A 16,689-nucleotide genomic window follows, 5' to 3' on the forward strand; every position below is an offset into this window, starting at 1 on the left:
ACTAAGGTTCATCCACACAGGGACAGATTTCTGAACTTTCCTTTGATAGAGACTGAGAAAATATAAACTTAAGTAACCGCCCCCCACGCCCATCATCCTCAGGAACAGCTCCCTGCTGTCTTCCAAAAGGGACAAATCAAATCTCCATCCATCAGTGTGTGAGAAGTTCAAAGGAGCCACTCACCTTTACGCCTCTGTACTTCTGATTGCTGCAGTGCTGGGAACAGGTAAGTTGAAAGAAGAGTCTTCTATAAATCCTAGGAGACCAAGAAGGCCAGCATCTTGGAAAAACAGCAGTCACTTACTAAATGCCAGCCCTGGCCATAGCAAGTACCCCGAGACTTTCCAGACATTACAAAGACTGTGATGTGTTGAGAAGCCCTCATATCTTTGGCATTAACCTTGAGCACATGGCAGAGATTTCACCAAATTCAGGTAAAAGAGGTGGAAAATGAAGTCAGAGAATAAACACAGAAGAAAATTATTTTCTTAACAAAGTAATATTTTCAACTGCCTCCACAAATACTTTTGTGTGAAAATATTTATATGAAAAAGCAATACACCATTCTGTTTCATAGGTCATCACTACCATTAATTAAATTTTGACACAATAAAATGGCAGTATGTAGGCTCAAGGTTATGTACAATCCCCTGATCAGAGACTTTGTAATGCAGGCAATGCAGTACTTGAAACAATACACTGATTCCTTATTTCAGTTGCTACACATCTATTTGAGAGAGCACAGAATACATAGATAAAGTAAAATAAATACAGTGGGATAATCAAAATTAATACAAAGAATAAACATAGACATTTTATAATGTACAGACTTACAAATGAACAGTTTTAGTATAAAAACTGCATTTATACAAAGCTGTCTAGAAACAAAATTCAACCACATTAGAAACAAGTCATAGCCACATGTAAACAGAATCACAGTCTACACACAACTCTAGAGAATATGCCTTGTAAGGTCCATGTACTAGGCTGAAGGTGACCAAGGTTTTTCTAAGTTGAACCTCCTGCTTTGAGTAGCTGCTCAAAGAACTAATCCAGCAGGTTTCATCAGACTCTGCCTTGGCTTCTATCAGACGAGCTACAATCTCAAGAGGATCAAATCCAAGAATGAGGTAATGAGACACAATACTGCGAGAGTCTCTGTTGGCACAAATATTTACACAAATACTTTCCAAACAGTTGACAGATCTGACAGCTAGTCAATTGCACAAATACAATACTGGCAGAAATAACAGCAGGACACTAGAAGGAAGAACACAGAAAACCTGCAAACACCAGCAAAAGTACTCATCTCCCCTTCTTTCTCTCACTTGAGGCTTAGGATTTTATGCTGAAATAACATACACCCTTTTTAATCCTTTAAAATTTTCCTTTAGACTCTATTGTTTCCTATCTTGCAAAATGTCACACAGTAGATATGCCTTTAACTAGCATTTTAATTACCTCCCCAAAAGATGTTACAAGATATACTTATTCAAGCTTACACACACTCAAACCATGTGACGATGTCTTAATTATAAGTCATGGGTTTGCACCTAAAAAGTAAACGTGTGGCTTTCTCAAATGTCAAAGCTGATCTGTGTCAAGCTTCTTTCCCTTCTATTGCACTAGTTATTGATAACAGGTACAGATTCTACTACAAGATGAGACTGTAGTGACTACCACGCAGTTCAATGGCTGTGAAGTCAATGAGCCACCCCTTATCTGTTCATGATTATCCTTCAAAACAAAACAATAAAAACAACAAAAAAGTGAAATTTCCTGTGCACTGCTTCCATGAGATTCTAAGCAAGCTGGCATGGTTCAGCACAGATAAAGAAATGAACAGTAAAAGAAATTTAAAAAGAGAGAGGTAACTAGAGTTTTCAGACATTCCAATAAAGAACAAGGCACCTTATCCTAACTATCTGTACATAAAGCACTGCACACCCTTATTCCACAGTTTCTATCTCATTTACCCAATTTTAACATACAGAAAATAGTATTCTATAGTTAAATAGCAGATATGGCAGTGGAGGAGAAGCATAGTTAGTTTATATATATATATAAAATGATTTTACATATATATATATATATGTATATATGTAAAATCATTTTTCCATGCACTTAACTTCTGGATTAAATTTATTATGTACACAAAAATAAAGCATATTAAATGATGATCTAATTTTAAGTTGACTTTTCTCCTTTAATTTTATATCAAATAAGTATTGAAAATAAACCTAAAGGCTTCAAATGGAAAGAAATTAAATTAGTAAGTACTTACTGGACTATTTACTAGAAACCCAATTTTTTGCCAGGATGTTAAAAAAAAGAAAGGCTAGGAAAAATAATTCCTACAGATAAATATAATTTTACTGGACTGGACCTTCTTCTTTATGACTTTTTTTCTCCTACCTTCCTACTTATTTTAAGTATTTTTAAGAAAGGAAATGTATAATCTCACTTATTATTAAGTAGTGTTTGATCTAATTGGAAACTGGCTTTGAAACATTTCTAAAAGCCAAGGCAGACTAATTCTCAAGCCTTCCCTCTAGTTAAACATCCCATTAAAATCCAGTACTTCAGTTTGCAGGAGGGGTACTACTCAGAACAGAGACACGGAGTCTTCCCTTTCCCACTAGACTGACCTCGGTTACTATAACAAGAGAAGAAATCCACTGGCAGAAGAGAAGGAACATCTTAGCTCTAGCAGGAAGACAAAGGCCACCACAGAACCATGGGTCTTTTGAGTAAAGATGTGTCAGAGGACAGGAACATGGAAGGGCAGGAAGGTCACCTTTTCCTTTGTTCTATGATGGCCTCAGCCTTGAGTTAACAGTTAACTACAAAGATGAAATAAAAACATTTATAAAGAATGGATTGTCACAAGAAAATCTTCCTTTGTGCAAGGTTTGTAGCAGCATCATGCAGTACAGGGGGGCAGATTCTGAACCCCATCACCAGTGAACCTCCTGTTGGCAGCTAATACAGAGAAAACTGCATATCCTTTTTAAAACAAGACAGACTCATTATTCTGACTCAATCCAAGGGTTACATAGAAGATTGACTTTAGGCATATTTCATATACCTAGTTGACTTTATGAATTTATTCTAAGGCCTGAAAGGGTAAGAGAGGAGTTGAAGAGATTTTTTTTTTTTAAGATGCTGGGATTGCTTGATACTGATACCAGATTGAGTAGGTAGAGATAATGATACAATTCTCTAGAGGATTAAGGAAGACAAAAACAAAATCATATCTTTCATCTCTTGAAATTGACTTTCGTAAATTTTTTTTTTACCAAAAGCACATCACTGAAAGAAAAGTAGACATGTTTCTCAGTTATTATTAAAGTGGTTCTTGAGGCAGGAACCCCTTGAGGTGGAAACTGTGTTGTTTACACAGACCTGAAGCCGGCACACTTTGGGATTCAGAAAAACAAAGAATGTGGCTAAAGGAACTCTTGAAGAAGTTATCCTGGAAGTATTACGGGCTGACCAAAACCAGTTGTTTGTCTGTACCGGCCCTATAAAACCCCTACTACCTTTTGAATTTCCAAAGACTGCATGCTTTTGAGATACTTGGCAGTCCAAGCCTCATCAGCAGTGGTTACTGATTACCTACAGCTTTAAGTCAAATGAGAGTAATGGATCCTGCTATCTGCTACTCTCACTATAGAGCAGTTATGAAACATGTAATCTTCAGTCCCGCAGTGAAGAAGCCACAGGAATTAAATGGAGAAAATAAAACAGAAACCAAGAGAGCTCAGATGACTCACCAGCATCTTTCTCAAGTTGTATCTATACCCAGGTCTCTAGAATTTCTGGCCCCAAGAGAGTGTTTGGGGGGCCATAGTACCCAATGTTTCTTACATGACAAAAACAATGCTTAACCATTGAGATTCTTCCTGTACTTCCGTGTGTTCAGGACCAATGTGGTTTTGCTCTCATTTTATTTAGGCCAGCAGCCTCATTTCTAAAGGTGCTATGGAGGACTGGAGAGGAGTCCTCTGGTTGATTTTTTGGCCCCCAAGTATATCAACTTGTTCTTCACCTAAATCCCTGCAAAGATCCTTACACCATGGTGGCTGAGTGCTGTCCCTGACTCTCTTCAGGACACAGAGGCTTACTACCATGTGACCACAGGACCAGAGATTATCTTTTAAGAGTAAACACTGTTCATTCATGAAAAAAAATTAAAAACTAAATACAAACTAAGGATTTGGCTTAAACTGCAGACCAGAGGGAAGCAGACTTATTTTTCTTGCCTATATTTTTAGAAATGGCATCATGAAATCTATGGTTCCTTGTTTGCATGCTGACTCTTGCGCTGCCTCAGTGAGTCTTCCACCACCTCCTGTGTATCCACTGAATGAGCCTCATCAGGTTCACGTTCCTTCTGGGACACATTGTCTTCCTGTAGTACTTCTTGGTCATTGGCGTCACTTCTTTCCTCATCCATGATGCCTGCCAGGTTGTCCTCTTCCTCATATTCCTCTACTTCATCCTCATCTACAAGGTCCTCTTTCTCTTCCTCATCATCCACAAGACTGTCTTTGTTTTCTTCTTCATTTGAGTCATCCTTTTCTTCTTCTGCATCCTGCAGCTGCTCAGCTCCATGAACATCCTCCGGCCTCTGATCCTGCTCTATGGACAGAAGAGAAACAGAGGGGGAAAAACTCACTCTGGATAAATCATGGCAATTAAGTAATTAATACACAGTTTAACCATGAGGTGGATAAATTGAGGAGGTTTCTCCTCCGAAGCGTTGAAATCATGTGATCAGGTTTTCTGGTTGTAGCTTAGCCCCATCTAGAGATTTACTATCTCCCTAAGGGAGCATCACTGACTTGATGGCAGAGTAGATGGGAATAGAGTGCAAAGTTTTGTTTGTGCTATGTATTACATTCCGTGTAAAAATCTCAGCGAATCATTGGTCATAACAACTATTTCAGACAAGCTGAACCAAGCAGAGTCCTGTTCCCTGAGAGTTTGAGGCCAAAGTCAGGAAGAAAAGGCCTCCTCTTACCACAAAGTTAAACTGATAAAATAGGAGTTAGGAATAGTGATAGCTACTGAATGAACTTTAGCACTATAACATCATTTGGGCTGGGCTTGCACCCAGAGAACCCCACAGCAATTTATACACTGGCTCCCTTTCACACTCCACAATGCTGAAGGTCAGACATGTTACTTAGCCATCTATGAAGTGTTAACATTTTCAAGGACTAAAGACATGGCCTTATTTAAGCTCCTGAGAAAATGCAACACTACAGAGAAACACTGTCTCAAAAAAAAAAAAACCACTACGAATAAAGGCCATCAACTTCAGAGTCAATTAGGCCCAGAAGTAAAGTGAACACATGCAGATTTGAGCAAACTGCTTTTAAAGAACTTGAGATAGTGACAAGCTATCTTAGAGACTCAATAAATGTGAGTTCCTCATAGAAACCTTCACTCCAATTCAAGAATAAAAGTTGTCCACTGAAAAATGAGGGGAGTAAGCCCGAGAGGAAAATGCAATCTTCAATAGGGAGTATTTTCTAATTTTTTTTAAAAAGTAAATTTTATTCAAATTTATATGGCGAAAACATTTTTAAGGAACTCAATAGAGGTAATTGAATGCTCATTGATTAGATGTTAAAATCAAATGCAGAGCCACAGACAGAATACCACAAAACTCTAAAAACTCCACCCATGTGAACTTCTCCAACTCACCAGAACGTTCAGATGAAACTCTTGGAAGTGGCACATAGAAGCATTCTGAGATTACCACCAGGACCTGGAGAAAACAAAATGACTCCACACTGAGTAAAGAAGACAAACTGCCATCCAGACTCAACATCAGATTTGTGCCCCATACACAGACATCCTTAGACAGATATTTAGCAGCTAGTCACAGCCTTCAGAAAGATACAGATGAGCTAAAGGGTACTCCAAGGATATGGAATAGTCTTGAGTATTTTTTTTTCAAAAAAAAAAAACCTGCCCATATAAAAGAAAATTCTGCAATTGAGAATTAAATTCTATTATAAGCAGAGACTGGCTGGCTTCACCTCTTATCTTGACTGTATGTGTAATTTTAAACAAGTCTTTTTTTTCCTTGAAAAACTACAAATTTCTTAAGGGAATGATCACCTCTGTCCTCGTTCCATACCCAGAGACAAGCATGGGTCATATTAACGAAACTGCTGGCTTGTGCCCAGAAGTGTAGAGTTACATGGAACCAGACTCTCCAACTGCAACATTTCACTGCTCTGTGTTACCAAACAGAAGAAAGAAAGATCACACCTGGAAGAAGCCGCCCATGTAAATACCACCCAACTCTTGTTCTTCTTATAGATGTCTATTAGGCATTCTACCTGACTGGCCTTGGACTTTGCAATTCTCTCCCAGCCTCCTAGCTACAGGAATACAGGCACTGCTATTAGAGGCATGGCACACATGCATAGTTTGCGTGCATATTTCCTCTTTTTGTTAGTCAACCTACAGAGGAAGGCTTCTTTTTGAATAAGCGACCAGATTTCAAAAACAGGAATAGCACTTTATTATACTAGTATTTTACAGGTGCTTTGAAATTTTAATTGTTGAAGCCATACTCCTTTGGATTGCATTAAAAAACAAATGCATCCTACTTTGTATTTAGGACTATAATTATGCATATATTCATTTGTTTAACTTAGGTTCAAGATCCATGTTAACAGCTAAGATAGAAATGTTGAAGAGGGCAGCAGTTTAACTACAAAGAAATACGGATGAAGTGTTTCATATGAGCCATAAATAAAGCACTCTGATACTTTAGAGATAGAGATTACATTCAATGTAGGGTTCAGACTTCCATTTGACAGAGGAGGATCTAAGGTCCTAGGCACAGCAGATGATGGGAATGGCTGTCCAGCTCCTCTAGTTTCTCCAAGTGGAGTTACTAATATTTATGGATATATAGAGGACCAGGAATTGCAGGCAATGGCGCCCATAAGAGAAGACAATGGGGTGAAGGAAAGGAAAGACTTCTGGGTTGAGAAGTAAGTCTCAAGCTGTTTAACTGGTTTAGACAGCAAAGATTAAAACATTTCCATCTGAAAGACCAAGTTTGCAAATCAAATTATTAAAGTGAATGTCATGTGCTTACTAACTTTGGTGACTTTATTTTTATTTAATTTCACAAGGATGGTAGAACATTTTAATAATCCAATGTTTCTGGAATTTCCAACAACTTCCAGAGAGAGCAAGTGACATGTACAACAGTATTGGGCTCTATGGAAAGCTAACTGGGTACCACAGCTTAGAAGAGACTCACAGCTCAGTCTTGCCTTTTTCTAGCATTGGCTATGTGGCCTTGGACAGGTCATTTAACTACGTTCCCACACCATCACTCACAAAGTTGTTCATGTGCTAGTCCATCATCAAGATCTGTTTATGTTGTACACAATCCATTATGTCTTCTTCCTCAGAAACAAGGAGGAAAGTCTATTCTTAATAGATGCTCTCGGTTCAAGACTGCTTTCTGTTTCAAGGGCCATTGTTAGTTTCTAAGTTATTACAAGCATCTCATAACCCTCCTAAACATTATTTTAATCTAACTTTCGAAACAAACTCTATGCATAGGCATAAAATTCTAAACCTCAGCTGAGCAGTATTCACTGGTTTTGCCATACCCACCTACATTGCCAATGTCTCCACCTTTGATTCACCTAGGATCTTTCTCATACTGTTTACCCTGAAAGAACCCATACTCATGTAGTTTCCAAATACTCTGATTAAAAAAGAACAAAAGAAAGAAAAAGAAAGAAAAACTAGTACTAAAGAAAAGGCAGGGGATGCACAGAACTAACATTCTATTTCTGTAGAGTCAAATTCCGTTAAACCAGGGAAAGTGCGCCATGTTCGTTAGCAAGAGCATTAATAAAACAAAACATAGATGGGGACTAAATAATGATTCATATAGGTAGCCATGTTCCAACCCACTTCTCAAGTTAACATCAGAAGCCAAACTAAAAAAATGAGCTACAGTGTGGATAAAGAACAACCATGAAAGAGATAAAGCCTCTTCAGTTTTCTAGAGTTACTGTCCGCACAAAGTTGTGATTTAACTATGAGATCAATCACCAGCCATTTTAGATTTTTTAAGACCTTCCTAGAAAGCCAAATTTCATTAGAAAATGTAACTACACTTATCAAAACTCTACACTTTTATCTCGATGTTTCACAATTAGAAACTACATAATCAATAACCAACAAAACTTTCCAAAAGGTGTATTATCCTAATTAGAGTGTAATATGCAGTCAACATGTTCGTGTATAGGTTAAGTGAAACATTTAAAATATTTACATATAAAAAAAATCACAAAGCATTTATGGCAACTTCTGTATTTAAGTAAGTCAATGTATTTTTGCAGCTTTCACTAATACCTAAAAAGAAGATATAGGGATACAAAGTTTCATGCCCAATGAGGACATAATGATTTACTTTGAATTTTTTTCTTATTTATATTATTTATAATATCTTACAAAAAACAACCCCAGGAAACAAGAGGGTACATGTAAGAATCTGGTCAGGATTAGGTATTCAACTGAAGGATAAAAACAAGAAAAATTGTCTTTTATTTAACTCATTAGGTCCATTCTTTGTCTTTACCACAATGCTCAAAGCAAGGATCTTTATGTGAAATCACAGCTAGCTTGGCTGTCTTGGATGGAAAATGACTGCCATTCAAGTATGGTATTTAGTTTTCATTGATCACTGTGCATATTCTCGACAGCACTAATCTTCAGAATATTTTAGAGAAAAGACCAGAGGGTGATAATGCATCTCCCACTATATTACACATTACCATTGCAACCAATAAGCAAATTCACTGCTCAAATAACACAAAATGATTATTTATGTGCTTTTCCTTTCATGGTCACCTTTTAATTTATATGATATCCTTTGTTTAATGGAAAAGAATAAAAGACTGACATTATCTTACCAGACCCATGAACAGGCCAAACACCAAAGTAGCAATGACGAAAAAGACATAAGAACACCATGCAGGAATTCCAAGAGTCACTGTGAAATAGTTGTGAAGGTGCTGTAATCAAAATGAAAACAAAACGCTTACTTGAAGTGCAGGATTTTCTAGCTGTAACTCCAGTCTACAAAATCTCTCTCCACATATGTACCCAAGTTTATATTTAATAATTACTAATTAAGAAGTCAATGTTTGTAGCATTACAAACAGAATAATTATCAAAATCATATTCAGTAAGAATTATTCTTTAGAGCTCAAGATCTTGATAGAGGTCTGATCAAATTGCCTTGTCAATTCTTTCTCTCATTATAGAAAATTTTCTAATTATCTTTGCCAAATCATTGCCTATTCCTCCATATTTAATCCCAACATGACTTATTAAAATATGAAACCCTTGGGCCATTATCAATTTTTATGTAAAGCCAAGTTATGCCTTAGAGTATGAACTATTTAAAATGTCTCCATATTTACTTTTCCTAATGTTAAACAATATGTGAATTACAGATATGAAATGTTCATTTCAAATTAAAGCCTATTTAGAGGTAGACTTGTTGGGCCTATACTTCTTCATGGTAAGTCATATTGTTTTAGACTACAAACTACAATCCAATCAATTACTAGGCACAAGATTAAAAGGCTACAAGTTAGACATTAGAGCCCACAGAAACAATTACTGAATGATCTTCCCAAAAACACATTCTCTCTCTCTCCTCTCTCTCTCTCTCTCTTTCTCTCTCACACACAACACACACATACAATAAGTTCAAGTTTCTACTTTAATTTCATATTTTCCAAAATCTACGTTATTCCTATTAGATTTTTAGTTTATGCTAAGAAATTAAATATTTTAACCTGACATGTTCTGAATGAGAAACATGTAAACAAAAATTGTTACTGACCAGAACAATCCAACAATCAAAGCCTCACCACATAGCAGCAGAATCCACATAGTACTGGTTTTATGGGCATGCATATCAAAAGCATGAAAGGATCACAAAGACCCAGAAAGCTGCTCAGGCCAAATAGTACGAACTCTCTGCAAAGGAAGCCCTAACAGGCTATTATGCAAAGCCATGAAGGTAAAATTTAAGTGGTCAGAGAGCTCCTGGATTGCTGACAATATAAGAAATATAGGGTTTTATTTTTTTCACAATTAGGAAATTGTGGGCATCTAGTGAACAACCCAAGAGAGAGACTATGTGAGCTCTCAGTTCACAGTACTGGAGCCCAGATAATGTCAGCATGAGTTCTAGATGCAGGAACTAGAGTTGCAAGGTGTGTTGGTTGTTCTGCTGAATTTGTCTCACTTCAATCAAACCTTTCCTTGCTATGCCACTATTTTACCACTTACGGAATGTCTTGCCATATGCTAAAAATGTTCTTTTACTTTACAGCTCATGGTGAAGAGGCTGTCCTGAGTCTTCTTTAGAAGAGACTACATAATTCTGAACATCATTGAACTATAAGTATGAGGACATTAAAGTAGGGGTTGTACGCTTCTTGCCATATGGGCACCAGAAGCACAGTATTAAAACTTGGATAAGAAATGTCCCCCACAGGCACATGCATGAATGATGGGTACACACTTGACTGCACTGTTTTCAGTGGCTGTAGAACTTCAAGGGAAGAAGCACAGTTGGTGAAAGTAGGTTACAAAAGGGTGGTCTTCAAAGTTTGAGCCTGACCTCAGTTCTGACACTCCCTCCTCTAATATTTTTAATAATTCTTTGCAAATTTCATATATTTTAAGCATATTCAACATCTCTCCCAAAAACCCTTTTAGCGCTACCCCTCACCTATCCACCTACCCAACCTGGTTTCTTTTTCCAATTTTTCTTTTAAAAACAAAAGATAAAATTTGTTACCCAAATAATTTTGGGTGTGGTACTTGCCTTGATATGTAGCCTGTCACCCTGTATGCTGGAGTTTTGTCTGGCTGAAGCTTGCCCAAGTCCTATGCATGTAGTCACAGGACTGTCAGTTTATATGTGTAATTTCCTCATTATGTCTGGAAAACATTGTTTTCTTATAGTCATATATCACTGTTAGCTCTCAAATCTTTTGGGTCCCTCATCCTCAATGATCCCAGAGAGGGGTATGTCAGAAATGTCCTGTTTAGGGCTGAGTACTCTGTAACCTTCTATTCTTTGCACATTGACTGTCAGTTGTGGGTCTTTGTGTTGTCATCCACTGCAAGGAGCTTATCTCCTAAGTGCTGAGAGATGTACTAATATTGGGTATAGCAATAAATCATTAGGAGTCATTTTAATACTGTGTCCATTTAGCAGAACAAAAGCAATAGGTTTTCTCTTAGGGCCAATGACTGGCCTATCCACAGGTTCCTGGCCCCAGTAACACTTCTAAGTATGGGGTCCATCTCAAGGAGCAGGCCTTAAATCAAATCAGTAAGTGGTTGGTTACTCCCTTAACACTGGTGCCACTATTCCACCAGAGGATATATATACCCAGGACAGTCACTATTGTAGCTCACAAAGTATACAACTGGGTAAGACTGATGATGAATTTTCTCCTCCAGAGGCATGTATATATCACTTTTCAGCATTATGACAGATGAGGCTTCTAGGTTTGTAGCCATTTGAATTCTCCATGCTTTGTGACTCAAGTCTGTGGTTTCTTCAGCAGTAGAATGCTATCATCAAGTTCTCAAGAGTAACCAAGAGCAATGGCAATAGTGTATATGTTGCAGGTCTATGGGATCCCACTGGCTAACAACTCAAAAGGAGGTAACTGGGGTTTTTCTTTGTTCACAAATTTATTAGGGAATTACTGTATCCCTCTTCTAGGATAACTAACTCCATTTAAACTCCCTTTTCATATGTATAAGCCTATATTTTAGGGCTGGTGAGATGGCTCGGTGGTTAAGAGCACTGACTGCTCCTCCAGGGGACCCAGGTTCAATTCCCAGTACCCACATGGCAGCTCTTCTGTAACTCCAGTTCCAGAGAATCTGACATTGGCATAAAATAAAGTTAAATAAAGTTTTTTAAAAAACAAAACACTCCCTATTTTTTTTTAAAAAAGCATATATTTTAGAATGCTGGGAATTAGGTTTTCATAAAGCTTTTTTCTAAAGGTCTTTAATGTTAGTTATTCCTCTCCCACAGTAGCTCCTACCATCTCCCAGCTTGTTATATCAGTCTCTCTCTTCCCCTCTACAACGGAAAGCCCCACAATCACAGCTAGAGTCTGAGATGCCAGCCTACCCTGCAGTGGAACTGTAAACTCAAGTAAATCCTTTCTTCCTGAAGTTGTTTTGGAAGATGGCTCCCAACTCTAAAGTTTTAAAAGGTATTATTCAGCTCTGGTTTTAGGTGAAAAATGTGTATGGATCAGGTTATGCTTTGCTTGATGACTCATTGTCATTACTGGGTTTACGCCTTGAAATATGCCGAAAAGACAGAGAACACTAAAGGTCACTCAGTCTCTAGGCTGACTCATGGAAGTATTTTTGAACTTGCTTTATGAATACCTGCTGCTTTACTTTACTCATGAGGCTGGAATGAACAAACTGTGGATGAATAATGTGAGCTTTAAGCTCTTCTGCACGGCGTCATACACCTTTTCTCCAAAACAAATAATTAAAACACTTAATTTCTAAGTGAGTTATTAAAGTAGAAAAAAGTTATTTGCCTCTGAATCATTGCTTTCTGGTTCATACTGTTTAGTAGTTGAAAGCATTATCTTATTTTACTAAGTTTCACTTCAAGTTTCTTATATCAGCTTATCCTTCAAGGGATCTATTTAAAAAGAAATTCTACAACACTATGGTTTTCTTAGGTAATTAATTATTACTGAAGACTAATGACTACATAATTATTACTAAGGACTAAAATTTTTTTACAATCACAGATATAAAATTCCATCTGCTTACTTTGAGTTCACAATGGCCTTAGAGACCTTTATGAATGATTGTAATTGTGGTATTATGAAGTTATATATGTAGTCAATTATAAGAAATAAAGTTTAACTTTACATTTTTATGTTTCTGTCTCCTTAATCATGTTTCCTTAGGCCAAAATACTGATACTTGCTCAATGTTATCTGCGTTCATTACATAAAAGTATCCTACTCTATTTTACTGAGAGTATTTTAAAATATCAGCTGATTATCCTAAACTTTATATACTATTAAGTACTTTGCCAGATGATTCAGTTAGAGCCATTTTTTGCTACATATAGATTTGCATGAAGGGACTAAATGAAATGATCATTAAAGAAATAAGGTTATTTCTATAAGTAGTCAGATCAAGTCCTCCATGAACTCTAGACATCTGAAGTGCTGCAGCCAGCACTACACGGTCTCAATCAAAGCTGCAGTAGCTCTAAAGGACAGACCATGTTTGGAGCTCACCTGTATCAGAGGAGGTATACTCTTTAGGAGTTCAGGAACAAGCCCATGATCCCTTTCACAACCATTCCAGAATCCCCTTAATATCTTTCTTGCATGGGAGCAGTCAGCAAGGCTTCTTCCGTGGTAGCCAAGGCTCCTTGTCCCCTTTTTTAGTCTGTCTCTGAATATCTACAAGACTTAATCTAACAGGCTCCTCTAGGCTTCAAAAAAGGGACCTTGTGCCTTGTGGTTATACTTCATCTCACTATGACTCGCTATGAACATTTCTGAATACGTAAGAAAAGATGAGAGATGTCCCAATCTAGATTACAAGAGATCATATACACAAATAGCACACACACACACACACACACAAACACACACACACACACACACACAAACTGCTACAGAATTTTATTTTAAGTCTTCTATTATTAGCATTAGTTCAAAAATAAACAGTAAGTTTAAAGCATTGTGTTATTTAGAACCAGGAGGCAAGCAATTCAAACACAATACAAGATCAATCTATGGTATTAAGCTCCTACAGAGAAGTGACAGAAATAGACATATTAAAAACAAATAATTAAACATTTGGTCTAAGTAAGTGTTCTAACACTGAAGTGACTATGTGTCACTCTACAAACACACACAACAGGGAGTGGGCACAACTCCTGGTTTCTGTGACAGCCACACAACTCTATCACTGCAGTGCAACCTAATCAAAAAACAGCAGACACTATAAGCATGGCTGCTCAAAGAAAGCTTTGTTTACAAAACCAAACTTCTCTCAGACCATACTATGCTGTTCCAGACACACAGAATGACTTTCATGCCTGCCTAGACAATCTTTGATCTATAAAGAGATTTTCCAAGGGAACAATGAAATAACATAAAACCACATCTCATAATCTTTTTTCCTTTTATAAGGACTTAATCACCAATCTAATAAAATTATGACTCTGACATGGCTGCTATGGTAACCACTTCAAATTATGCCTTCCTATAAACACATTTTATTATGATGAACCAAAAACTAGAGTAGTTTTATGGCTTAAAAATAGAATTATAAAAAGTACTTATAAATTTTCATTTTCCTATATTTAAAAGCTATTTTTTACATTATTTTAAAAATCTATCTTCAAATATAATATAGTTTAAAAGTACTCACCCAAATCTTGCCAGAGATGCTGAAAAGACCAGCCATTCCAGACATCCTAAGAAAGAGAAGAACTCTGGTCACAGACAGTCAAAACCAAGCAAAGTTCAGGCCAAGCAATATACCTTCACTGAGCCTGTACTCATCAAAACTTCAATTCTCAAAAAGGTTAGACTTCATGGTCAATTTCTGAACTATTCTGCTGTAAACTGCAAACACATTCCAAATCCTTGGCCCCTTTATCCCTTTACTGTACAAAAATCCACAATCATGAACAAATTATATCTGTAAAAAGACAACATATCCTGGTGAGTTTGAAAAGTGAACACTCAACACTGTCCAATATATCTTTCCAGATGGAAATGCCGTAATTGCTCATCTGCTTTTTCCTCCCTTCCAATCCCACACATCCTCCCTCAACAAGCACTGACAGCTAACAAGCACTCCTTGCACATCACAGTGAAATCAGAAGCCATTGTGTGATCACTCTCATCTTCCTACCACCAAATTTGAGACTGATCCATTCCATATCACTTTTGTATCAACAGCAAACTCTACCTGACCTAACACAGACCAATTTTTCAATCTGTGACTTGGATCTTAATCCTGTGTCCTGTTGATGGCATGATTCTTTCTGCCATCCCTTCTTCCTGCATTAGCAATCACTCTACCTCTACCCAATAGGTCTCTTTAGCATGATGTCACGTCCATCTTCTGAACTGAGCAACCCTATCCCTCACATGACCCTCAAACTTCAGAAAAAAATTCTGTAAAGAGCAGTCCTCTCTTATAATTTCTTCAGTAGTATGTCTTGAAACCATTTAAATCTGGCTAACCACTATTTGCAAAGGTCACAACAATGTCACCCTGCTGCATTCTACGTCCCAGTCAGAGACCATCTTTCTTTGCCTCCTGGCATCATGGGACATAAATAACTATTATTTCTTTCTTTGGCATCTTTATTTGGTTTCTAAAAAATGTTTTACTTTTGATTTTCCTTCTGCCTCACTGGCACTAATTTTTCATTTTCTTTTTTTAATTTTAATTACATGCATTTATTGTGTGTTGTGTAAATACACAGGTGGGCTTCATGTAGTAGTCATAGGCAAACTTGCTGGAGTTGATGTTCCCCTTCCACTACGGGGGACCCAGAGATCAAATTCAGGTCATCAAACTTTGGGGCCATGTATCTTTATCTCCTGTGTTATTTCATGGGTCCTCAATTTTTCTTTTGATGACTTGCTTAGTACTTAATTTGTTAACTTTGAGTGAGTCTTAGATTTATGACAAACACACTTCTATTTTACTTCCTAAGTAAAATTCTAAGGTTTTAAAGTCTGTCAAAGTCTTCTACAATTGTGTTCATTAATTCTTCACAGGGAACTATCACATGCACTCAGCTTAATAGCTTTACAAAGTCTAGACCTCTAGCAAGGCTAACAATCTTTTTCTTCTTCCTTTTGAATATTTTTATTAATTCTTTGAGAATTTCACACAATAAATTTTGATCATATTCACCCACAACTCTTACTAGATACATCCCCACCTCCCTACTGCCCCTTGCTTCAGGTCTTTTTCTTTTTTTTTTATGACCCATCTACTACAATTTGTGTCAGTCATACACCGCTGGGTGTGGGGCCATCCACTGGAGTGTGTTTGACACACCAGGAGTCACACCCTTAAGGAAGGAAAACTGACTCTTTCAGCAAAGGAGTCCAGCGCATCATAGCTCAGTAGGGGTGGGGGCTCAGGAATCCCTTCCCCTCCATCCTAGAAGAATGTTGAGTGAAAACCATGATCTTGGTTTTAATATCCCTAAGATATCTTGCAGTTTCTTCTTTATAATATTTTAATTAAAATCCATTTGTATCACTTCCCCCTTTCCTTTCCTTTTCTACAATCCATACAATGGATACAGTGGGATGTTCCTCTATATATTTTTTACTTTTATTGGTTAAAGAATAAAGCTGTTTTGCTCAATGGCTTAGCAGAATAAAGTCAGGCGGGAAATCCGAACTTAGATACATAGAGTGGGCAAGTCAAGGAGATACCATGTAGCTACTGAAGGAGAAAGACGCCTGAACCTTATCGGTAGGTCACAGCCTCGTGGTGTTACACAGATTAATAGAAATGGGTTAATTTAAGATATAACAGTTAGTTAAGAATATGCC

The 16,689-nt window shown here is 37.2% G+C and overlaps 1 protein-coding gene across 1 annotated transcript in view; it reads right to left on the minus strand.

Moving 5' to 3' along the window:
- Positions 1-457: 457 nt before the first annotated feature.
- Tmx4 (thioredoxin related transmembrane protein 4) overlaps positions 458-16,689 on the minus strand; it is a 38,573-nt gene continuing 22,341 nt past the window's right edge. Inside the window, exons 5-8 of the mRNA XM_075962279.1 lie at positions 14,531-14,576; positions 8,971-9,072; positions 5,717-5,780; positions 458-4,645 (exon numbers count right to left, since the gene is read on the minus strand). Coding sequence (XP_075818394.1) covers positions 4,296-4,645; positions 5,717-5,780; positions 8,971-9,072; positions 14,531-14,576 — 562 coding nt within the window. The 3' untranslated portion in view covers positions 458-4,295. The remainder of the gene's footprint in view (positions 4,646-5,716; positions 5,781-8,970; positions 9,073-14,530; positions 14,577-16,689) is intronic.

This window comes from Microtus pennsylvanicus, chromosome 2, assembly GCF_037038515.1.
Source record: "Microtus pennsylvanicus isolate mMicPen1 chromosome 2, mMicPen1.hap1, whole genome shotgun sequence".
Taxonomy (NCBI): domain Eukaryota; kingdom Metazoa; phylum Chordata; class Mammalia; order Rodentia; family Cricetidae; genus Microtus; species Microtus pennsylvanicus.